This window comes from Narcine bancroftii, chromosome 5 (genome assembly GCF_036971445.1).
Source record: "Narcine bancroftii isolate sNarBan1 chromosome 5, sNarBan1.hap1, whole genome shotgun sequence".
Classification (NCBI taxonomy): Eukaryota; Metazoa; Chordata; class Chondrichthyes; order Torpediniformes; family Narcinidae; genus Narcine; species Narcine bancroftii.
In genome coordinates, this window is record NC_091473.1 from 222,187,112 (window position 1) to 222,213,245 (window position 26,134).

Genomic DNA, 26,134 nt, shown 5'->3' on the forward strand with positions numbered 1-26,134 from the left:
TACAGCCCCACACTGTTACAGCCCCACACTGTTACAGCCCCACACTGTTACAGCCCCACACTGTTACAGCCCCACACTGTTACAGCCCCACACTGTTACAGCCCCACACTGTTACAGCCCCACACTGTTACAGCCCCACACTGTTACAGCCCCACACTGTTACAGCCCCACACTGTTACAGCCCCACACTGTTACAGCCCCACACTGTTACAGCCCCACACTGTTACAGCCCCACACTGTTACAGCCCCACACTGTTACAGCCCCACACTGTTACAGCCCCACACTGTTACAGCCCCACACTGTTACAGCCCCACACTGTTACAGCCCCACACTGTTACAGCCCCACACTGTTACAGCCCCACACTGTTACAGCCCCACACTGTTACAGCCCCACACTGTTACAGCCCCACACTGTTACAGCCCCACACTGTTACAGCCCCACACTGTTACAGCCCCACACTGTTACAGCCCCACACTGTTACAGCCCCACACTGTTACAGCCCCACACTGTTACAGCCCCACACTGTTACAGCCCAACACTGTTACAGCCCAACACTGTTACAGCCCAACACTGTTAGCAGGGTCCGAATTTAAATTTTGAGAGTTATGGGAATTACCTGATTAAAGTGAACTTTATATAATTAAGGGCTACAATACTGATTTTATTTTTCAAATTACTTTACATTTTGCACTGTAAATTTTCATTATTTACAAATAAAAGTAAATTTACAATATTAATTGTCTTTTAAAATAGTTTATTCTTAATGCAGGTGTATTAGTTAGGCACTGTAAGAGTGAGTCTCAGGCAAACAGAAAATTTGCATATACAGCATCCACAATCCTCATAGGTACTGGATACCAGGGGTTTTACTGTATCACAGTGTAGATGAATCTTAGCAGGTGTTTTATATTAGAATAAACAGGAAACACGGTGGATAATAATTTCTCAATTTTATATTCAGAGCAAGATAACATTTATTGCTTTATATTTCCACAGAATAATATTCATTGTTTTATATCGGAATAGGTTATGATAACATACTCTATTTTACATTTCATCTAATTGAAGAAAACATTAGTTTTGAATCAAGTCTGGAGATGCAAGGAAATATCACTCAAAATTAAATGTTTGGATCTGATGTGGGTATATAAATGGTCGTTTTTTTCTGGTAGGATATGTTCATATGATCTGGGGTTTGTTTTTTCTTGCATTAAGTAATGCTACAACATCAAGGACAGCGGAAGGAATGTCTGAGATATCTATCTTTATATACACACAAATAGATCACAAAAATGTAGTTATGGCAGACACTATGGAACAGAATTAAACAGCAAAACAAAATCAAGTTGATAAAATGGCAGATGAAATTCAACATTAACAAGCTGGTTGATGCCGCTCGCCGCTGAGGCAAGTCCCTATCCCTCCTTAGTAAGAGTCTTTATTTGTATTAAGTATATTAGCAAGGCTTTAAGCAAGAGAGATTTCAGATTTATTGTCAGAGTACATACATGACATCACATACAACCCTGAGATTCTTTGTCCTGCAGGCCAGGTAGAATTTCTACTTATCAGTAGTGGGGGAAAAAACTATACTTAAGTGCAAACTATGCAATACAGAAAATAAATATTCAATAATAAATAATGTGAACAGTTAAGCGTCCTTAAATGAGTCTCTAATTAGGTTTGTGATTGAGGAATCTGATGGTGGAAAGGTAGAAAATGTTCCTGATCCTGGTAGTAGGAGTCTTGTGGCATCTACAGTATATCTCTTTCCTGATGGTAGTAGTGAGAACAAAGCATGTGGCGTGGATTCTTGGTGATTGCTGTTGCTCTCCAACAGCAGCATTCCTTATAGATTTTCTCAATGGTGGGGAGAGTTTTGCCTATGATGTACTGGGCTGTGCCCACTATCTTTTGCATGGCTTTCTGCTCAGAGATATTGGTGCCCCCACACCAGGGGGTTATGCAGCCGGTCAGCACACTTTCCAATATACATCTGTAAAATGAGGCTATCCCCCATCTGAGAAGAAACAGAAAGTCGATCCACAGGGATGGTGACCACGGCGGCAGACCAGCGAGGGAGTTCTGCGGCTGAAAGGCCAATGCATTCGGCGGGCTGCTGGCAACACGAGATAAGGAACCCAGAGGTTGCTGGAAACTGCAGTCGGGAGACTTGCGCCGAGCTATGGACTGCTGGAGACTGACTGAAGCGGTGCCAGGTATCAGAACTGGGATGGATGAGAGGGGATGCCGAAGGCACCAAAGGGTTCCTGATTGTGTTGGAAGTTTGGATCTGGAGCTCAGGTTGCCAATGGTTTGGATGGACTCTGAGGCTGCAGAAGCACTAGAGGCGAATCTACAGACACACAGTGACTCGAGGGGGGGAGGGGGTGGGGGGGAGAAGACTATCTTTTGTTTCTCTTTCTCTGACTAGAGGCACTTCAGGCAATTTCTGCCAATGGCAAATCTGTCTGCCTTACAGCAGACAAAAGAAATTTCATGCAATATGACACTGTTTTATTACAATGACAATAAATTGAATGTATAATCTCAAAGTCTGCCAAGGTTTTCAATGTCATACCAAACCTCTGCAAACTCCTGAGAAAAATCCATAGTAAGAATTGGAGGAGATTATACATGTTCAACAGCAGAATTTAAGAAGGAATCCAAGGAATGGAGTAACTGAAGACGCTCAAGTGTACATTTTTGAAGATGACAGGACAGACTAAAAACAGATAATAAATAATGACATTTGGAATTTTTCTAAATAGCCATATAAACACCAGGTAAATGTGCCAAACACAACACACTAACTTGACTCTAACAAGGATACTATAGCCAATTAAGGGCATCACACCTTTAGGATCAAGTACCAAAGGAATTTACTTGAATAGTTCTGGAGATAAAGGGTTCAAGGGGAAAAAAGAAACCAAAATCATCCAAAAGTTAAGATTAGTTTCTCTTTGCTTACCACAGCCTAAAGGTCAAACATGAATTTTAAATGTTTGACAAGGTCACAGATTCATGACCAGTAAAAGACATGGCAAAATCTTAAGATTTAAAATACCCCCCTGGCATTACACATACATCTTCTTCTTTCTTTGGCTTGGCTTCGTGGATGAAGATTTATGGAGGGGTAATGTCCACTTCAGCTGCAGGCTCGTTTGTGGCTGACAAGTCCAATGCGGGACAAGCAGACACGGTTGCAGCGGTTGCAGGGGAAAATTGGTTGGTTGGGGTTGGGTTTTTCCTCCTTTGTCTTTTGTCAGTGAGGTGGGCTCTGCGGTCTTCTTCAAAGGAGGTTGCTGCCTGCCGAACTGTGAGGCGCCAAGATGCACGGTTTGAGGCGATATCAGCCCACTGGCGGTGGTCAATATGGCAGGCACCAAGAGATTTCTTTAGGCAGTCCTTGTACCTCTTCTTTGGTGCACCTCTGTCACGGTGGCCAGTGGAGAGCTCGCCATATAACACAATCTTGGGAAGGCGATGGACCTCCATTCTGGAGACGTGACCCACCCAGTGCAGTTGGGTCTTCAGCAGCATGGATTCGATGCTGTCGGCCTCTGCCATCTCGAGTACTTCGATGTTAGGGATGAAGTCGCTCCAATGAATATACATATACATATACGGTACATATATGATACAAAGAAACTAAATAAAAGCTTTAAAAAAAAAGCAAAAAATGACAGTAGGGAGAACCAAAAGCCAGCAAAGACTCGCTGTCCTAAATGGATTTCTTCTCTACTATATATTGTGCAACAGCCTGAAGAATTGCAGACTTGGGGGGTGGGAGTCACATGATGGAGTAGCGGCCAGTCAGATCAAACCAGCCCTCTCCAGAAAAGAAGGAAAAAAGTTAAGAAAAGTCAAAGTTCAATAAATATAAAATATAAGAAATAAAAGATAAAGTTGCAGAGAAGAGAATTAAAAAGGCAATTAATAAGGAAAAAGTAAATAAAAAGCCACCAGAAAAGAAAGGAGAAGGCCTTACCTGCACGAAGGAACAGGGAGCCGTGGTGGCAAAGAGCGCTCGATCTCAGAGGTTGGTGTCGGCCCTGGGGAGTGGCAAACCCCCAACCAGTGGACTGCAAAAATGGCTCTCTGAGCCAAACAAAAGTGCGCAACTGCGCATGCGCAAGGAGTCGCGCACGAGGAGTGCACAATCAAAGGTAAAGGAAAACACCGACGGGAGGGGGTCTCAGCTGAGGAGCAGGCAACCACGGCACGAGCAGCTGAGGGACACCAGGGCTCTCAGCTGGAAGATAAGAAAAGCGACAAGAGAGGGAGTGAAGTACCAGGTGAGAAAGAAAGTCAACGGGGTGAATGGCAAGAGGAGCAGCAGCAGGAGGCTCGACAGATGAGCAGCTCAAAAGGAGAGGACCAACAGCAAGAGGTCAAGCAAGAAGAGACCCGACAATGTGAGGCAAGCAACTCAACAGAAAAATCAGAAGAGACAGAGATATAAAGAGAAGAAGACACAAACACAGGTACAGACACAGAAGAAGAGGAAGAAGATCAAGATCTTCACAGAGAGATAGAAGGTAAAACAGATGGAGAGAATATAGATAAAGCTTTTTTTGAAGAACAAATGAGAGCATTAAAAGAATGGTTGTCATTAGAATTTAGTGCAATTAAAAGAAAAATGAAAAGAACAGAAGATAAAATGCAAAGATTAGAACTAGTCATGACAGAAATAGGGAAAAGATTAGAAAATGTGGAAGAACGAGATACGGCTGTAGAAATGGAAGTAAACGACTTGAAGAAAATTGGAAGAAAGTGATAAAAATATTTTAAAGAGACACAAGAGATGTTAGCTCAGAAAATTGATATATTGGAAAATTAGAGTAGGCAAAACAACATAAAAATAGTGGGCTTAAAGGAAGATGAAGAAGGCACAAATATGAAGGAATTTATAAAAGAATGGATCCCGAAGGTCCTGGGAACAACAGAAATGCAGGAAGAAATGGAAATAGAAAGGGCACACAGAACACTAGCTCCGAAACCACAGACACATCAAAATCCAAGATCCATTTTAGTAAAATTTTTGAGATATACGACAAGAGAAAATATACTGGAGTAGGCAAGGAATAAAATTAGAGAAGACAATAAAACATTGGAATACAAGGATTAAAAAATATTTTTTTACCCAGACATAAGTTTTGAACTCTTAAAGAAGAGGAAAGAGTTTAATACAGCAAAATCGATCCTATGGAAAAAAGGTTATAAATTCATGCTTTGACATCCAGCTGTGCTTAAAATATTTAACCCCAGGGAGCAAAACAGACTGTTCTCTGATCCAGAGGAAGCACAAGAATTTGCAGAACGCCTGCAGGACAGAAGGAGAGATGAAGAGATGTAATAAGAATAAAGAACAGCGATAAAGTATATATAAAGATGTAAAAACAATGTATATGTAAAGAACTAAAGAAGGGAAAGAGAAGGGAAGGAAGGAAGGGGGAAAAAAAAGGGAGAACTTTGTTATATGTGTAAAAAAATGTTTTCTGGGGGGGTGGGGGGAGAGAATAACCGTCACTGAGAAATCAGTTGACGCTTGCGAGCAAGTTCGCAATCCAAATGGAAAGGGGAGTTGTGGTTGCCTGGCAAGGGATAAGGGACAACTCAGGGAGGGAGCGGGGGTAGTTGGGGTTAAGGTAATATTGCATGTGGGAGTTGTGGGAGTATTTTATGTTTTAAATGTGTTGTCATACATTGAGTTTAAAAAGGGAAAACAGAGATGAAAATCGGGAAAAGGGGGATGGTGGTGGTGAGGAAGTGGAAATGAGGTGTAAAGAGGATATGATATGCCCTCGTTGAACTATATGACTATAAACATTAATGGAATACATTAAAAGGAAGAAGCTATTAAATTTACTGAAAAAAAATAGATATAGCATTTGTGCAGAAAACACATCGAACTGAAGTGGAACATTGTATTTCTCATAGTTCTGGAGCATAGCTTTTCCCATCGTTATTGAATGAAGATCTACCGGGACCAATGCCTTAAGAGGGCGCACAAAATCTGTGAACCGGTGCAGACTCGAAAGGCCAACATGGCCTGTTTCCACTCCGTAAATGGTTATATGGTTATAACAAATTAAAGAGAGACTGGATAGGACATGTAGCGCCAGCATCATATCATAAAGAGGTGTAGCTATGTTAATTAATAAAAATGCCAATCAAAATAGAGGAGGAGATAATAGATCCAGCAGGGAGGTATGTAATGATAAAGTGTCAGATATATTCAGAATTTTGAAATTTGCTCAATATATATGCACCTAATGAGGAGCATCAAAGTTTATGCAGGATATTTTTTTGAAGATTGTAGATACACAAGGAAATATATTGATAGAAGGGGGTTTTATCCTTAATTTGGATCCAATGTTGGATAAAACTGGATAAAAGACAATCAAAAAGAATAAAGTGGATAAATTTATGGTTAAATCAAGGAAATGAAACTTAGAGGAATCAGCACCCAAGAGAGAAGGAATACTCATATTATTCAAGTAGGCATAAAACATACTTGTTGTCGGCCCATATTCAAGGGAGAGTTAGGTAAACTGAATATAAAGCTAGATTACTATCTGATCATTCACCCCTGTTATTAGCAACAGAACTGGAGGACATCCCACCAAGAACATATAGATGGAGTTTAAACCCCATGCTACTTAAAAGGCAGGAATTTAGAGAGTTTACTGAACGCCAAATTAAAACATTTTTTGTAATAAATACGGAATCAGTGAAAGACAAATTTATATTATGGGATGCAATGAAAGCCTTCATTAGAGGGCAGATAAGTTATGTAACTAAGATTAAAAAGGACTACATTTGGAAAATAGAGCAGTTGGAAAGGGAGATAGTAAGTACAGAAAAGGAACTAGTAAAAAGGGATGATATAACGAAAAGGAGAGAATTGGCGGACAAAAAAATTAAATACGAAACATTACAAATGTACAAGGTGGATAAGAACAATGAAAATAAAGCAAAAGTTTACGAACTGGTAGAAAAAACACAAATATTAGCCTAGCAACTTAGAACAAGCTAAAAGAACTGTATTGGCATCAAGGAAAAAGGACAAACAAATTACATATAACTCAATAGAGATTAATGAGAAATTTAAGGAATGCTATGAACAATTATACCAAACTGAGAATGAGGAGAAAGATGATAAAATAGAAGAGTTTTTAACTAAAATTGAACTGCCAAAATTGCAAGAAGAGGAACAAAACAAACTGATAAATCCATTTGAAATAGAGGAAGTAAAAGATATATTAAAAAAGCTGCCAAACAATAAAACGCCTGGAGAGAATGGATTCCCAATGGAATTCTATTAAACATTTAAAGAGTTATTAATTCCTCCTCTCATGGAAGTAATGAACCAGATAGAAGAAACACAAAACTTTCCAGATTCATGCAAGACAGCAATAATTACAGTAATACCAAAGAAGGGGAAGGATCCATTGACACTAGCATCATATAGACCAATATCTCTACTTAATTCAGATAAGATAATAGTGAAATTATTAGCATGCAGATTGGCCGATTGTGTACCAAAAATAGTAAAACAAGATCAAACTGGATTTATTAAGAAAAGACGAACAGCGGATAATGCCTGTAAACTTATTAATCTAATTCATGCAGTTCAAGGAAATAAGAAGCCAACAGTGGCTGTTGCTCTAGATGCAGAAAAAAGCCTTTGACAGAGTAGACTGGAACTACTTATTTAAAGTATTACAGAAGTTCAATCTACCAGAAAAATATATAAATTGGATTAAAGCATTGTATAATGGACCATTGGCGAAGGTAGCAGTCAATGGATATGTATCAAACAAATTTAAATTAAGTAGGTCAACTAGACAGGGATGTCCATTATCCCCCCTCATTGTTCGCTTTAGCAATTGGCAGAACTGATAAGAACAGAAAATAAAATAAAAGGGATAAAAATAAAGGAGAAAGAGTATAAAATCAGTTTATTTGCAGATGGCATCATAGTATACTTAACAGAACCAGAAATATCAATGAAAGAATTATATAAGAAATTGAAGGAGTATGGAGAAAATTCGGGGTACAAGCTCAACGCAAATAAAAGTGAAGTGATGCCAATGAGTTATGCGGATTATACAGAATTTAAAAAAGAATCACCATTTAAATGGCAAACATAAGCAATCCGATACTTAGGTATTAGGTTAGATAATAACTTAAGCCACCTGTACAAACTAAATTATCACCCACTAATAAAGAAATTGCAAGAAAACTGAGAACATTGGAAAGAATTACCGCTAATGTTGATAGGGAGGGTAAATTGCTTTAAAATGAATGTCTTCCCAAGGATACAATACTTACTTCAATCATTGCAAATTCCCTTAACAGAGAAATTCTTTAATGAAGTAAAGAAAATAATAAGGAAATTCTTGTGGAAAGGGGGGGAAAACGGAGGATAGAGTTAGATAAATTAACAGAGAGGTACAACAAAGGTGGTTTGCTGTTACCAAACTTTAAAAATTATTATAGAGCAGCACAATTAAGGTATTTATCAAATTCTTACCAGACAAGGGAAAAACCAGACTGGACTAAGATAGAACTAGATAAAATAGGGGAGAAGGTACCGGAACATATACTTTATAAGTGGGATGAAAAGCTGGTGCAATATAAAAACTATTCAGTACTGCATCATTTACTTAATACATGGAAGAAGATGCACTTAGAAAGGAAAAAAACGAATGATCAAATACCAAAATTATTACTGACGCAAAATCCGCTAATTCCTTTTACAATAAATATCCTTTCCTTTTGAGAATGGGAGAGAAAAGGAATCAAAAGAATAGAAAATTGTTTTTTGGGAAATAATTTATTAACACATTTGAACAGTTGAAGTACAAATATGGAATAACTCATGGTACAATGTTTGCATATCATCAACTGAAAGCCTACTTAAAGGATAAATTGGGAAACAGGCTGAGATTACCAGAAGAAAGCAGCTTTGAATATGTGATTACAGACACAATGATAATTAAAAGATTGATAACGAACATGTACATTAAGCTTCAAGATAAGGAAAATGATGAAATAAGCTATAAACCCAAACAAAAGTGGGAAAAGGATTTAAACAAAGATAAAAAATGAAACATGGGAAAAGTTATGCTCTGGAACTATGAAGAATATAATAAATACAAGGTTACGCATGATTCAGTATAATTGGTTACACAGGTTATATAATCACGCCTCAAAATTTAAAAGAATGGGATCCAACATTATCAGATAGATGTTTTCGCTGTAAGAAGGAAATGGGAACAACGGTACATGAAATTTGGGCATGTAAGAAAAAGATTTTTTTTGGAAGATCTAAATCAGATATTAAATAAAATCACAAAAAATAACATACCAAAAAATCCAGAGATCTTTCTTCTAAGTAATATAAGAAGTAAGGAATTCGGCCTCAAATTGGATAAAGCACTAAAAAGATTTATTATGATAGCCTTAGCAGTAGCAAAAAAATGTATAATGTCAACTTGGAAAATGGAAGAGAGCCTGAGAATACAGCAATGGTACATGGAAATGAATAAATGTATTCCATTGGGAAAAAAATAACATATAATTTAAAAAATAAAGTCACATCATTTGAACAAATTTGGGAACCATACATGGAACATAAAAGAGAGGGCTTGCCTCAGGCCTCAACCCCCTAAAATGATATGAAGACAAAACGACTTGATCTAGCGTGTAAAAGTAGATGACACATTTTTCTTGTTTATTTTTATTGTGTGATGACATTGTTTAATGGTTTTATTGTATTGTATTGCATCTTGGCGCCTCACAGTTCGGCGGGCAGCAACCTCCTTTGAAGAAGTCCGCAGAGCCCACCTCACTGACAAAAGACAAAGGAGGAAAAACCCAACCCCCAACACCAACCAACCAATTTTCCCTTGCAACCGCTGCAACCGTGCCTGCCTGTCCCGCATTGAACTTGTCAGTCACCAATGAGCCTGCAGCAGACGTGGACATACCCCTCCATAAATCTTCGTCCGCGAAGCCAAGCCAAAGATATGTTGATTGTTTATTGGTTTTAGAGGGGGGTGGGAAGGGGGAGAGGGAGAGTAGGGGGGGAAAAAAGGAGAAAATGCCACTGTGTATATTTAATGAGAAACATTTGTATATATTTTGCTTGATATGGTTCACAGTGTGAAAAATAAAAAATTATTAAAAAAAGAATTGCAGACTTACAACAGCAGATTGAATTTACTATTTAAGGATGAGAATCTTTGCTGTGGTCCCAAGGTCCCAAAGGAGACTGGTGTCAATACAAATATACAAAAGTATATCATTATTCAATGCATCAGTGGGGCAGTCACAACTATTGGGATGTCTTCGTATGAACCAGTCGAGCCAATTGCTTACACAGCCTGATCACAAGAATAAGACTAGTTCTTGCTTTGATGAAAAAAGAGAAACACACCCAACCTCTTCTCTGGATCGCTGTTGAGCACTCAGAAGTCAAAATAGCCTGGGAAATAACCCTTCCCAGAGTGCGAGCATTGGCCCTTTTAGTACACTAGCAGAATGCAATCATGCATTCCAGCATGCCTTTAGATGTGCATTCATAGAATAAGCAGCAAAAATAAGTAAACATAAAAGCACTCAAAAGCTTCTGCAAGCATCATAAGACCAATGTCACCAGCCAGCAAATATTATACAAGAGCATCTTAACAACAAATATTCCTTCACACAAATCCCAACATTAATTTACACATCTAATTCTGGTGAACAACCTGAAATCTATCACTTTGCAACTAAAACCCTGTTGGCTTCCCTACAATTAGATATCATGGAGAGGTCACAAATGATCAAACAATTTTAGCTTTGTTTTGACTTCTACAGAACTTCAGATTAATTGCAAAAATAATCAATTTCAGTCATCATAAAACTTCTTACTTCGATTGTAACCAAAGGATGTTACAAGCATTGATGTACAACTTTATGACTATTAAAGTGTATGCATTATTGTAATGCAAAGAATAATGCAACAAGCTCTCACAAAAATCAATTAAATGAAGACATTCCCTCATAATGATGGTTGATCAGGGCCAGGACACTGGGAAGATGTCTCCACAGGAATGGTGTAAAAGGTTTATCCCAAAGTGAAAAGATAGTGTTTCTAATACCATAGTACTCAGTTCGTACTGTGTGGAGATGTGGCTTGACCTTTTAATCTCTTGACTCTAAGCCAGGAACACTGGACACTGAACCACAGCTTACATCTTGTCATCATTAATATAAAGCAGATACACTGGTTCATACTAGATAAGACAGGTACAGTTTGTTGCAAAACATAATTTACTTTTGATGATATTGAGAATAGAAGCAATTTAAGTCACTGTATATGTGTGAAAAAGAAATAGTGTATATCATGGCTAATGTGATTTATGGTGTGAAAAAAAAAAGAGAGAATAGAAGCAATTTAAAAACCCATGGCACAAGTTTAATAGCCAAGGTGGTTGGATAAGGGAGGAGGTGATCAGGTAAATTATTGATGGATGAGTTGAGGTCCAGTATATTGTGCACCTGCTACGTCTAGGTATCCAGAAAGCAGACACTCACTGTGTAGGCTTAGTAGAGACAGCTGTCCTGGAGATACCAGATCAGCATAGCTTGCTGCCCTTGGGTAATACTTTAAAAAAAAGGTGTACTCCCTGTGAGTAGGGTGGCCATTTCCAAATTTCCAAAGAGGAAATGGCAGGACTGGGCCAATGTCAGATAAATGTTTTTTTTTTGTCAGAGGTTTTTTTTTAAAAAACAGCCTCAGAAGCAAAAGCAAATCACTTGTATCAATGCTTAAAACAAAAAGGGAAGGCTTTTTAAGCATTAAAATAATGTTTAATTATCAACAAAAAAAATGCTGGCCACTGCCAATCACTGAGTTGAACCCAATGTGGCTGCCAATTACTGACATCAGCCAACCGCTGCTGACGATCTGATACAAACCCACCGCTGCCGCTAATCCCCAGGGAGGCACCCAGGCTGATGGAACACTCACCAATGAGTTGGCTGGTTCCAATCTCCCTGGTCACTGGTGCTCCGACTCCAAAACATCTCCAAGACCTATCACACATGCAAACCAGGAAAGTAGGGCGAGGGGAGGATTTGGAGTCGTCATATGGTGTGCCGAGAAGGGAGGGAGGGAAGGGGATAGGAGGGGAGCGGATAGGAGGGAAGGGAATGAAATATCTCCTGCCCAGGAGCCCGAGGTCATGTTCCTTGATGATACGTGGACAAGGGATTCTTTCAACTGCTTCCAGCTGGGAGCATTTTGAGAGGGAGAGTTGGAGAGTAAAATCAATAGGGGAAAGTAAAGGAGAAATGGAAAGAGAGAGGGGAGGGTGTTATGTTTTTTTTCCCAACCTGTGAGGGGGTTGTGTGTGAGAGAATGTGCGCGCGCAAACCAGCTCACAGAATTAAGGATAAGTCCACAGCAGATCTGACCGTGAGAGGTCCAGGTGCAGGGCAAGCCACAGCCTAGCAGCTGATGTCATAAAAGTCCCAGGAGCAGCATCGGGTTCCGAGGGACTTAAATGCATGCGAGAGTTTATTAAAGTCAGTTGGTTCAACTCACTTTCGACTCTATGTGGTTCTTTCACTCACTGCATGCCTAGTATGTCTACAATGTACAGAGTTTCAAAAATTATATTTTTTTAAATAAAATTAAAGCCATATTGCAAAAACAATAAATGCAAATATACTGTTTATATACACCTCTGTCAGGTCACTCGTCTGAGGCAACCCAGTACTACCTGTCGCATGGTCAGGTGGTCAGCAACTAAACTGGCTCCCCCACCAGGCTTGTCTGGTGCAGAGGGTGGCTTGACAGCAGGATGAAAAACAAGACCTGTCAAAGGACGAACCCTCTTGTAAGGTCAATGGTCATCTAGCAAACACGTGCGGTGAAGCACAGAAAGGACGTTCCTTGTATCGAAGCTTGGTCTGGCCATTCACTGCAACATAACTTCCCCAGCCATCTTGGACCTCACTATGTTGCTGGATCCAGGAGGGGATGTTGAGAGGGTGGGTCTGGATCTGTACAACCCCGACTCACCTAAATCCATTCATGCATACACTGTTCCTTTCTGAGGAGTTGGGTATTCTCATATCAAACCACACAAACTGACTGAAAGGAGCCATCATCGTCGTACGGAATGGATAGCCAGAATATAGATGTGGCCATTCCAAAAGTTTTCAGTGAAATAATCTTGGGTTAGATGACCAAGGTCATCCCTGAAAATGATTCTCCAGAATCTTTTATATCCAAAGTTTTTGTTTAACATGTCAACTGAAAGATCTCTAACTTACAGCTTTCTTTTAGAGATGTACATGCGAATCTGTCTACCATTCCGCTCCCCTTTCTGTGGTCCTCCCCCCACCCCCCTCACCACCCCCCCCCTTTTGTTCAGACATCTCTCATGTTCCCCCACACCTTGATGAAAGGCTCAAGCCCAAAACTTTGGTGATGCATCTTTACCTTTGCTACATAAAGGTACTGTTTGACCTGCTGAGTTTCTCCAGCATTTGTGTTTCTTCACTTAACCTCTGTGTCAACAGAATCCTGTGTTTTACTTAGCATTTTTTAAGAGTAAGATTGGAATCGCAGTCTTCTGATATTTCATGTTGAAAGGACAACTTGCCTTGAAAGTTTACATCTCAGAAGAACTCTGCCAAGCACAAGAAATTGCATTTTCTTGGGATTTCCTGCAACCCTGTCTGCTGCCTTGCATAGCCTCAATGCTGCTGTGTGCAAGTTAGCAGGTTTAAATCATGCAGCTTGGTGTGTAAAGGTTTGTTGGAGCAGGTTTTTTTATTTTTTTATTTTTCACACTATGAACCATATTAATCAAAACGCACACAAACATTTCCCTCTTGAATATACACAGTGGCAGGTTGAAAGGAAAACATCTATACAAGACCACTAATCCTTTCAACTGACCCCATGAGGAGAACCCACACCTTATACGGGTGGTGGAACCAATCCAAACAGGAGGAATTGCTGGCAGTGCTATGGTTTAAATCAGTAAGGAGATAAGATTTTCCCTGTCTCTGAAATAAGCTACTGGGTGTAGCTTCCTAGATATTATTAACAATTTTTATGGCTATGGCTTCCTCGGTGACTTAGTCTGGAACATTTCCATGTCACCAAGTACATCATTGATCACAAAACTCTTTAGGAGTCCTGTGGTTGCAAAAGAAAGTAATTGTTCAACTTTACCTTATCCCCCTTCCATACAGAGTCTTATATATGTAGGCCCTTTCAAACTGCTGTGTAAAATGGGGTTTAGGGCCCCAGTTATGCGGCAGTTAGAAAGGATCCAACCAGGTCCCTGACCTACCTCAGAAGTAGTCAGAGAACCCAGTTAAACTTACCCATGTCTCGTCCATGGCCAATTTGAAAAATTCCGGTGACGTCAGCGCTTGTGTGCGTGCATCACTGGGCAGCCAGCGTCTGAACATCCTGCATTACTTCCAGTGAGTGTGTGACGTGTCATTGCGGGGTGAGATCCCCCTTAAATTAATGGTTCAATCCCCCTGCAATTTAAAAGGTGCTTCCAGCATCTTTGCCCCAGTAATTTCACCCAGGTCCCAGGAGGTCTACCCAAATGCTGCAATTTAAATTTAAAGACGCCATGACACCTCCACCCATTATTAGTACAAGAGCTAGAAAAAGGGCAACACTGTCATGATTGCAGAGTTTAGATGTGCAACTCAGCACATTTCAACTTCCACCAAACTTCAGGGTGACGTTTTGACACTCATCCGCTGGGCTCTGCAACAATACACATTTCTCAAGTGACTTACACATGCTGCATATGACAATTACTATAGTTAAGAATCCCCCAAAAAACTAAGCCGATGAAATTATTTTTCACATTCTGAAATCAATTAAACTTGCATAAAAATTGATCACAGAGGTGTCATATACACAAACATCTATAATGGTAGTACAGATTAGAATATAATGAATTGTATGTGGAGATAAAGTTAACACAGGTCCCTTTTACTGACTTGTGAAGTGAATGCTAGCATACTATGCGACCAGCAATGCCTTTCAAGCCGACATTCTATATTACAGTAGCACTGTACAAACTTCCATTAAAGAAAATTTATGCTAATGTAAAATGTGACTACAGGACCACAGTACGCACAAAAATAAAAAGTGACATCAAGGTATGAATGGGCCAGAAAGTGGTAGATGGAGTTTAGTGCAGACAAGTGTGAGGTGATGCATTTTGGAAGGGGAAACCAAGGTAGGAGATATATAGTAAATGATAAGGCACTGAGGAGTGCGGAGGAGCAGAGGGATTTAGGAGTGCAGATGCATTGCTCCCTGAAGGTGCCGACACATGTGGACAGAGTTGTAAAGAAAGCTTTTGGTATCTCAGTCTTTATAAATCAAAGTATGAAATATAGGAGTTGCGATGTTATGTTGAAATTATTTAAGACATTGGTAAGGCCAAATTTGGAATATTGTGTGCAGTTCTGGGTGCCTAACTACAGGAAGATTATCAATAAGATTAAGAGAGTGCAGAGAAGATTTACTAGGATGTTGCTGGTCTTTGGGGGTTGGGTTATAGGTTAGAACATTATTCAGGTTAGGATTTTATTCATTGAGGGGCGATTTGATCAAGGTTTACAAGATTATTAAGAGGTATAGATGGAGTGGATGTGAATAGGCTTTTTACACAGATTAGGGGCAATAAATACGAGTTGACAGTTTTTACACTGAAAGGGGAGAGGTTTGGGGGGAAATTTTTCACTCAGAGGTTGGTGGTAGTATGGAATGAGCTGCCATCTGATGTAGTGAATGCGGGCTTGATCTTGTGTTTTAAAAGTAAATTGGATAGGTACATGGATGAGAGAGGACTGGAGGGTTATGGTATGGGAGCAAGTCAGTGAGTCTCGGGAGATGATGGTCGGCTTTGGCCCGAATGGCTTGTTTTCCATGCTGTAGCGTTCTATGGTTCTGACTTCTCTTGGCATACTTTGCTACCAAATGTATGTAATACATTGGTGTATATAACCAAAGAGGTGCTCTACAAACAGTGAAATAAAGAGACACCATGAAGAGTGGTGTCTGACATAGCAAATATGTAGGATCCTTTATTCAAAAAAGTTGCAAAGTCAGAATCACACAAAGCCTACAGCAACCACAAATATACCATCTCTCTGATCTGCTGTAGGAGTTTACTGGGAACACACCCAATTAGAGAACCACAATCCCACAGCTGTGCAGAATACAGAGCTCTGAGCTGGCAAGAAATTATATATTCCAGATGAAACCTTGGGCGAGACACCTGTATTTGTCCCAGGATACAAGTACTTGATAAAATTTGTTTGATGTCTGCTAGAACTAATACTCCCACAGACATCAGGAAGATCACATGTGTGAATAATAGTCAAAGCTATAAAGCATGGAAACTTTGGTCCAATTCAACCATCCTAACCAACTTGTCTGTCTCAGCTATATGCTAAAGCCTACATGCTTGCATTTGGCCTTGATCCCTCCAAACCTTTCTCATCATGTACCTCTCTACATCTTTTAAAGGTTGTAATTGTACATTTCTATCACTTCCTCTGGCAGATATTTCTATATACCCACCATCCGCTATGAAAAAGGTGTCTTAAATCTTTTCTTTCTCTCTGTAAATAATATGTCCTCTAACTTTAGGCTCCCCTATCCTGGGGGAAGACTGACCATCCACCGTACCTTTCTCCATTATGATTTTATGTACCTCAACAAAGTTCTCCTTTAACTTCCAAAGTTCCTGGAGAAATGTCCCAGCTGACCCAACCACTCCTTATAACTCAAACCCTTCTGTCCTAATAACATAACTGTTGATCTTTTCTGCATTCTTCAATTACATCCTTCCCACTGCTAAGCAGTCACAATACTTCACGCATTCGCTCAACATGACAACCCAACTCATTGACCTGACTAATGAAGGCAAGCACATCAAATGCTTTCTTAATCATCCTGCGTCTCTACTTTCAAGTAACTATGTGCGGTAAAATCCCGGTATCCGGCACCTTTGGGGATTGTTAGATGCCGGTTAAGTGAATTTTCCAGTTGCTTGAGAACAACTGCTATCCCTCTACCATCAGACTGCACAACAACAAACTCAATCAGGGACTCATTTAAGGACTTTTACTTTTGTACTTTATTGAGTTTTTAAATTCTCTCTGCATTGCAGTTTGTTTACATTCATTTGTTTATATTCTTCATTTGCTTACATGTGTACCTCGAGTTGTTTTTTTTGCACTACCAACAAGTTGCAATTCTGCCTTGCTCGCAGGAAAAGAATGTCAGTATGTGATGTCATGTATGTACTCTGACAATAAATCTGAAAATCTGAACTGTGTGTTGCGTGATTGGCGAAGTAACGGCGATGCGCACCAATTTTAAACTTCCGTATTTTTTAACCCATTGATTTTCTGCGAAATCTTATGCCAATTGCTAGAATTCCAGATAACAAAGGTTTTATTATACTTGTAATCCCCCAGGTAAGTCTTCTACAATACTCTCCAGGGCTCTGTCATTCACCTGCAAGTCCTACCCTGGTTTTAACCCACCAAATTGCAACATCGCACACTGCCAGAGTTAAATTCCCTCTTCCATTCTTTGGCCCACTTCATCTAGATCCAGTTATAATCTCAGGAAACATTCTTCACTGTCCACTATACCACCAATTTTGGTGTCATCTGCCTTACTATTAACTCTGCCAAGCTCATCCTCATCCAAATTGTTAACATACAATGCAAACAACAGTGAACCAAGCACCGATCCCTGTGTCACAGGTCTCCAAAGTGGAAAACAATCCACTGCTGCAACCTTTGACCCTTACCTCCAAGCTAATTTTGGTTCCAATTGGCTAGCTCACCTCGGATCTGGTGCAATCCAACCTTCCAGGCCAGCCTACCATGCAGAACACAAAGACCATGTGAAAGTCAATTTGGACAACCTCCTTAGTCACCTCTTCAAAAAACTCAAATTCATGAGGCACTTCCCTGTGCATAAAGCCAGCTGACTATACCTAATTAGTCCCCAACTTACAAGTTTATTGTCATCTGATTGTACAAGTACAACTTGTCGAAACAGCATTCTCCGGTCCTCGGTGCAAAACATACAGACGCACAATCAGACATACCACACATGCAAACAATACATATGCAGGACAAGAATTTTATCAATAAAAATAAATAAATGTTGTTTTGCACATTCAAGTGTCTCCCACGGTTAGTGCAAGCAGTTCCTTTGGTTGTTCAGCATTTTCACTTCCCGTAGGATTACTAAATAGTAGTCCCTTTCCCTCAAAAACCCCTCCAATTCCTTTCCCACCTTTTTCCTTTGCTTCACCTGTCAATGCTACTTCATGTCCTCTTAATCCTCCTAATTTCCCTTTTTAGTGTACTGTAGTTCAATGCCTCTTCTATTTCAAGGGATTGGCTTGCTCCCAGTTACCCATATTTGACACACAGCTCTTCCTGACCAAAGCCTGATGCCCTAAACTCTCCCCATCTCTCTTTTAAAAGCCTCCCATATGCAACTTAACCTGCAAACAGCATCTCCCAATTAACCTTTGCAAATTGCTCTGAAAAAATAAAATCAGACTTTCCCCAATTTAGTACTTTAACATAAAAAAAAGTTAGGTCTGGTCTACAACTATTTTAAAACTCATTGAATTATGGTCACTGGTCCCAAGTGCTCGCCCAGTGACACTTCAGCCACTTGCCCAACCTCATTTCCCAACAGGAAGTCCAGTGTCACCCTGCACCCCCTCTAGCAGGGCAATTTACATATTAGTTAAGAAAAGTTTTCAGGGCACTTGGCAAATGTCACCCCATCCAAACCCTTAGCATTATGTCAGTTCCAGTCAATACAAGTATAAAAAAAATCATCTACTATTATATTATTCTTACAGTCATCTGCAATCTCCCTTCATTTGTTTCAAATGATTTCAAGATTGAAAGAGTGCAGAGAAGAGTTACTAGGATGTTGTGTGAATTTCAGGAACTGAGTTACCGGGAAAGGGTATACAGGTTAGGATTTATTTCCTGCAGCATAAAGAATGAGGGGATATTTGATAAAGATATTCAAAATTATGAGGAGTATAGCTAGAGAAAATGCAAATAGGTTTTTACCACTGAGGGTGGGTGAGAAACAAACCAGAGGGCATGGGTTAAGAGTGAAAGGGGAAAGGTTTAGGGGGAACTTCTTCACACAGAAAGTAGTAGGAGTGTGGAATGAGCTGCCAGCTGAAGTGGTGAATGTCAGCTCAATTTTCACACAAGAAGAATTTGGACAGGCACATGGACGGGAGGGGTATGAAGGGCTATGGACAGGGTGGCACAGGCTAGAAGGGCCAAAGGTCCTGTTTTCTGTGCATTAATGTTCTATGGTTCTTTAATTCCAGTTGTTTGAGGTAATCGCAAAATGACCACCATTTTCTTACTTCTAGCTTCCACCCATATAGCCTCACTGGACAATCCCCCGTTCTCCCTTATCAAAAAAAATGCAAATCCCCTCATCGCCTTCACACCCATAACATTGAGCATTCAGACCTGCCTATCCTTTAACAATATTTCTGAAATAGTTCCAATATCCCAGTCCAACATACAGTTCTATCCATGCCCCAACTTCAGTTGCCTTTCTCATCAGGCATTTTGCATTTAAATAAATAGCCTAGTTCATTTATACTTCCAGAGTTACGCCCATGCCTGTCCTCCGAATTTGCTTGCTTCAACGCCTCTATTTACTTCAGCTTTCCAATTTGAAACACCACTATTGTGAGTCCAATACCCTGCATAACAAGTTCAAGCCCTCCTAAGTAGAACCAGCAAATGGCCTGCCAAGATATTGGTGCCTCTCCAGTTCAGAAGTGACTCTTCCCTTGTGTACAGGTCCCACCTGCCCTGGAAGAGGACCCAATTATCCATGTACCTGAAGCCCGCCCTCCTGCACCTGTTCCTTAGCCTCACAAATGTACCATCTTCACTAGCATGCAGCGTGGTATATATTCCTGAGATTACAACCCTAGAGATTCTGTTTCTCATCTGCCTACCCAACTCCTTAAAATCTTTTTGCAGGACCTCACCCACCTGTGCATCGTGACCTCTGGATGATCACTCTCCCCTTTCAAAATGTCTTGCCCCCCACTCAAAGACCAGGGAGGCAACAAACCATCCTGGATTTTCACTCATGGCCACAGAAACATCTGTTTGTGCCCCTGACTAAAGAGTCCACCATCAATTGTACCTGTTTAAACTTTGCCCCATCCTACTTTATAACAGAACCATTCATGATGCCCCCTGACTTGGCTGCTACTGCTGCCACCTCCCGCCTCAAATGAAGGTCCCCTTCCCTCAAATCTCCTCTACTCTAAATTCTACAAAATGCTTCCTTCTATCACAAAATCCAGCTGAAATTCTGGGACATTCAAAGATCACCAATTTTTGACAACTTGTATCTTGGATTTCCTCACACCTTCTATTTGCTACTTGCCACTGTAAGAATTGATCACTTATAATGAGGAAATCACGTTAATTCCTGGTATATTTATACTATATGCACTGATCATCAATTTTAGTTTCCTGATGTACCTAATCAACATTACCCCATTCAAGTCAGGGTGAAGGCATGGCTATCTTCACGGCTCCAGCACCCCAGGAACCAACCTGGGAAACTCAGCGCTCCCTCGGACATGGGAAGCCCCCGAGCCTGGCCAGCGCAGCAGGGGGATGGAATTGCGGATCCGCGGGAGAGGAGTGACGGACAAACTGGGCTCCGGGAGTCTATAATATTATCAAATAAAAATAATATTGAGTCTTGTGGGAATTTAATTCCTGAAACCTGTTCTAAAAAAGTTAGGTGGGAGAAAGTGTTAGGCATGGACAAGAAAGGCCAAGTTGGCCTGTTTCTACGCTGTAATTGTTGTATGGTTTACATGTTATATGGTTTAATGCAGTCATCAGCACTTCACCCTGGAAGTTATTGCCTTTTATTCATCAGCAAGCATTGAAAGAGGGACATTCACATACAGACATGAGATAATTCTGGAAAATAAAAATAGATTTCAAGGCATTTTATGTGTTCAACAGAAATTTTGCCAAAAATACACCCAATTCCTTCACTACTATTACACCTGGAGGAATGAAAATTTCATGTCCCATAATGAGATAGTGCCTGTCAATCATTACGGCGGGGAAGGGGGGGAGAGAGGGTTAAATATTTTACTAGGAACTGCAGCTTTGACTCTTGTTTTTATAAAAATACAGCAGCCAGACTTCACAATATCCTCCAGCACAAGGCCCAATTAAGCTTATTCATGGCATGAGAATGCGCACACACACACACTAGCTTGGGTACAATTCCCACTACTATGTCCTGAACTTAAGCAGTGACTACCAACTATTCCCCCAAATAGATTAATTTGCTCTTTTTTTTTAAAAAAAAAATGCAAATAGACAAGGTCTGGACACAGTCAGCAACAACCATCTGTGGAAGGAGAAACATTTTAATGTTTTATGTCAAGGACCCATTGTAAGACTATTGATATCCCAAAACCAAAGATTTAAACATCAACTGTTTCTCTTTCCATAGATAAAATTAGGAGAGGCATCAATAGGGTAAGATAGTCAAAATCTTCCCCTCCCCTGGTAAAAAGATCAAACACTAGGGGATTCAAGGTTGGGGGGGTGGGGGGAAGAGAGAGAGAGAGAGAGTTTAAAGGAGAAATGTAGAGCAGTTTTTTTTAAAAAACTCTGATACAAACATAGAACAGACTGCGGCAAATTAATGGGATACACAAAAGTGGTGGAGAAACTCATCAGGTCACAAAATATCTACAGAAAGTACTAGAGGTCGTGGAAGCAAATACTACAGCAGTGCTAATATACAGGAAATAGATGGGTATCAGAGTTTGCTTAATTGACTTCATGTTCAGCACAGTCATCATGGGTTAGAAGGTCTATTCCTGTGTTGTATTTATTGTTCAATGATCTATGCTGTCTGACACACTGAGGTTAAATGAATTAAATGTTTTCCCAAACGTTTGAAAGAGTCTAATAAATTGCACACCATAATCAATTTGTTCTCTTCCCACCTTCTTGAAAGCCACAATTTTTAATGGCTGCAATACATAAAAGTACTAGAGAAACTCTGCAGGTCATACAGTATCCATGGGAAGCAAAAGTAAATAATGAACGTTTTGAGCCTGAGCCCTTCATCAAGGCAATTGCCTGCTTTCTGCTCATACCTTTGCTTCCTATGGATGCTGCATGACCTGCTGAGTTTCTCCCAACAATTTTGTGTATTGCACTGCAATTGCAGCCTCTGCAGACTTTCTTGTTTAACTCAATTTTTTTGTTGTTGTTGTTGAAGCAGCCTTCATTTAATTCTTCATTCAAAAGCCTGGAAAACATTGTGGTCAAGTCAGATTCTGTGTGATCCACACACAATTTCCAAGAGTTGCAAGTAGCCTTTAGAAAAATGAACCTGATAATTTCCTCAAAGTATAGGAATGAAAAGACTGAAGGCCCACTCGAAAGAATGGGAAGTAGCAAAGAGAAGGAATCAAACAAAGTAGTCTGTCTCTGACATCAGGCAATCAATTTTCAGACCTCAAAGCTGCTTGAGGTTAAACTTGTGACCTTCGCTGCTAGTTTTCTCCTAAACCCTACCCTTCAAATAGAGTTGATTGAGTAGTACAACTACATCGCTTAATTTCAAAGCTTGAGCTACCAACAACATACGAATGTTCGTAAAATTAAACGTGGTATATGGGCCACCAATAAGAGCAATACAATGATATTTGAGCAGATGAAACAAACAGGTAGCCATCATTCTCAGTCAACAGTTGTGATCAATGCTTTTGCTAATTATCTTCCTTCTGAATGGATAGGTCATCTGGGATGTAATATTAGACATTCAACCACGAGTGCAAAGCACTGGAAAGCTTGATCCAACCCACAAACATCCACAGGTGTATCCCACACAAGACAGACCTCATGACGAACCTATCACAGCAGCTGGACATGAACTTAAAGGCACAGGCCTTAGAGAAAGGGCAATCAATAGTCCCTGCTTTACCCCGTGCTCGGCCCACTTAAGTGCATTATAACTCCGTGTTCTCAGCGCCAGGCATTGGCTCAGCGCCCGACCTGAGAACAACGAGGCCTAACTCAGCCTCTTCCCGACGACCTCTCCCTTCCCCTCCCCCACCCGGACCTCACACCCTCCACGGACACCTCCCCCCCCATCCATCCATCCCTCCCCTCCTCCATCCACACCCCCTTCTCTAGCCGCCGTCTCCCCATTCCCCCGTGCCCATACTCTCTCCGCCGACCTCGTACCCCTCAGCTCGCACTCTCCCCACCGGCCTCCTTCCCCCACCCCCGCTCCGCAGCTCGAGCCTCCTCTCCTCACCCCACCAGCTCAGGTGCGGCCCTCAGCTCCTGCCCGACTGGCCTGGAGCTCCCAGGTTTGGCTGCGGGCCGCTTCCCACTCCTCGAACTCACTAAAAAAACGTCCCCAGGACTCGCCCTACTCGCCTCGGCGTTGTCATTTCCTCACCTGGCAGCGATGAGGCGAGGCCTCCGCTTCGGCTCCTCTCCACTCCGCTCCGCACTGTTGCCCGGGCTCCCTGCCGCTCCGACCCGCTTCCGCCAGCCACCGAGACCCGAGCCACTGCGCCCCCGCGCGGCAAGCGCGCTGCCAGAACCGGCCAGCCCATAATAATCGCAAATCCACGCAGCCATAGCAACCAGACAGTCCGTGGCAACCACCTCACCCTTTGCCCCATGAGCACCAGGGACCTCTCTGTGAACCCCAGCCTGGCAAACACTCTACACCCATGATTGAGTGGGCAGGCATAATTCCAATGCCATCTCCAGAGTTGCCGATGACGCCACGATTGTCAGTAGGGTCAGAGGTTGCAATGAGGCAGCCTACAGCAATGGGGGAGATGGATCAGCTAGTTGTGTGGGGTCACAACAATCTTGCACTCAACGTTTGCAAAATGAAGGAATTGACTGTGGACTTCAGGAGGAAATTGGAAGAGGAACCAGTTCTCTTTCGAGGGGTCAGCAGTGGAGAGCATCAAGAACTTCAAATCAGTGATGGCACCAAGGGAGAGGGGCACTCATGAGCAATGCCCCCCAATGAGGTATTGTGACCCCCCCATCTGCTCACAACCATTGTCGTCCCCCCCATGAAGTATTGTGACCCGCAGCCTAGTGTCACAGCGGGATCAGTGCCATCTTCGTTACCCATAATCCCCCCCATGCAGCTGGAATCGCTCTGACAGTGCCAGTGCCAGGGAAATGTGCGCTGAGCGCAACTCCTCTCCGGAGATCGGAGTGTTCTACCTTCAACTGGAAACAGGTGACTTTCTGCTGTCCCTTTTCCACTGGTTTTATCAGCACGCTGGCATCAGCGAATGTTGGGGATATGAGTAGGGGTCAAGGCGGTTAATCCCCGGCGTGAAATGATGTAATTTGACACCGGCATTCGGACAATGTTCCTTTTCCGCTGGACCCTGTCCCAGTAAATTCCCAATTAGTTCCTGGCACAAGGTGCCAGTGGAAAAGGGACTATTGATTGAGTTTGTCATTGAGGAGTCTAATAGTGGAGGAGTAGCAGCTGTTCCTGAATCTGATGGCAGCAGCGAGAACAGAGCATGTGTTGGGTGGTGTGCATCTTTTATGATTGCTACTGCTCTCTGACGGCAGGGTTCCCTGTAGATGTACTCAGTGGCTTTGCCTGTGATGTCCTGAGCTGTGCTCACTACCTTTTGGAGGGCTTTACACTTGGGGGTATTGGTGTTTCCATTCAAACCATGATACAGCCAATCAGCACACTTTTCATCACAATTCTGTAGAAATTTGCCAGGGTTTCTGATGTCATACCAAACCACTACAAACTCCTGAGGAAGTACAGGAGCTGAGGTGCTTTTTTCATGAGGCCATTAGTGTGTTGGGTCTAAGAAAGAGCCTCCGAGATAATGCCTCCTAAGAAGCTAAATGTGCTCACCCTTTCCACCTTTGATTCCCCAAAGATCACTGGATTGTATACTTCTGGATTTCCTTTCCTGAAGTCAACAATCAGCTCCTTAATTTTGGTGACATTGAGTGCAAGATTGTTATTGATGTGCCATTCAGACAAGTTTTTAATCTCCATCCTGTATGCTGACTCATTCCTTCCTTCCATTATCATGGTATCTTTGGCAAATTTGTAGATGGTGTTATTGTCAGTCTAAGCTACAGTCATAAGTGTAAAATGAGTAGAGCAGGGGGGTAAGAACACAGCCCTGTGGTACTCCAGTACTGAAGGAGATTGTGGAGATGTTCTTACCAATCTTCACTGATTGTAGTCTGGAGATGAGGAAATCCAGGATCCAATTACACAGAGGGGTGTTGAATCCCAAGTTTTGGAGTTTACTGATCAGTTTTGAGGGAATTATGGTGTTGAATGCCAAAATGTAGTCAATAAAGAGCATCCTGATGCATTCATCTTTGCTGTCCAGGTGTTCCAGGGTTTTGTGTAGAACCAGTGAGATGGTATCAATCATAGACCTGTTTCTACGATAGGCAAACTGGAATGAATTCATGTCACTGCTCAGATAGGAGATGATATGCTTCATCACCAGCCTTTCTAAACACTTCATCACTGTTGATGTAAGTGCCACTCGTCAATAGTTGTTAAGGCAAGTTATTACACTCTTCTTGGGCACCTAAGTTTGTATAATTGATGCCAGTTTGCAACAGGTAGGTACCACGCCTGGCTAGAGTGAAATATTGAAGATATCTGTGAATACTTTGGTAATTTGGTCAGCACAGATCTTTAATACTCCCCCAGGTACTCCATCCAGGCCGAATGCTTTCCTCGGATTCACTCTCCTGAAGACAGCATGCATGTCATCCTCAGATACAGACAGAATGGGATTATCAGGGGATGTGGGGGTGTGGAGGAGTGGTTCTTTGCTGTTACTATCATCATATCGGGAGTAGAAGGCGTTGAATTCCTGTGGGAGAAAAGCTTTGCCATCTGTTACTTTACCGGATTTGGTTCTGTAATAGGTTATGGCAGTTAGGCCCTGCCA

General features: G+C 41.3%; 1 protein-coding gene and 1 long non-coding RNA gene across 11 annotated transcripts in view; one reads left to right on the top strand and one right to left on the bottom strand.

Annotated features, from left to right (window-relative positions):
* The window catches only part of LOC138764928 (serine/threonine-protein kinase 38), a 132,087-nt gene extending 107,941 nt beyond the window's left edge, over window positions 1–24,146 (bottom strand). Inside the window, exons 1-2 of one of the 10 annotated variants that reach the window (XM_069941391.1) lie at window positions 23,608–23,750; window positions 17,918–17,952 (exon numbers count right to left, since the gene is read on the bottom strand). Coding sequence is in view for 3 of the 10 variants with exons in the window: in XM_069941383.1 (XP_069797484.1) it covers window positions 23,608–23,792 (185 nt within the window). In the remaining 7 variants the exon portion in view is untranslated. Of the gene's footprint in view, window positions 1–17,881; window positions 17,955–23,460; window positions 23,486–23,607 lie in introns of those variants that run through there. The other 9 variants (XM_069941383.1, XM_069941384.1, XM_069941381.1 and 6 more) reach the window with 9 other exon arrangements.
* A 121-nt stretch (window positions 24,147–24,267) lies between these two features.
* The window catches only part of LOC138764930 (uncharacterized), a 33,103-nt gene continuing 31,236 nt past the window's right edge, over window positions 24,268–26,134 (top strand). The window contains exon 1 of the long non-coding RNA XR_011358367.1: window positions 24,268–24,417. This is a non-coding gene — a long non-coding RNA (uncharacterized lncRNA). The remainder of the gene's footprint in view (window positions 24,418–26,134) is intronic.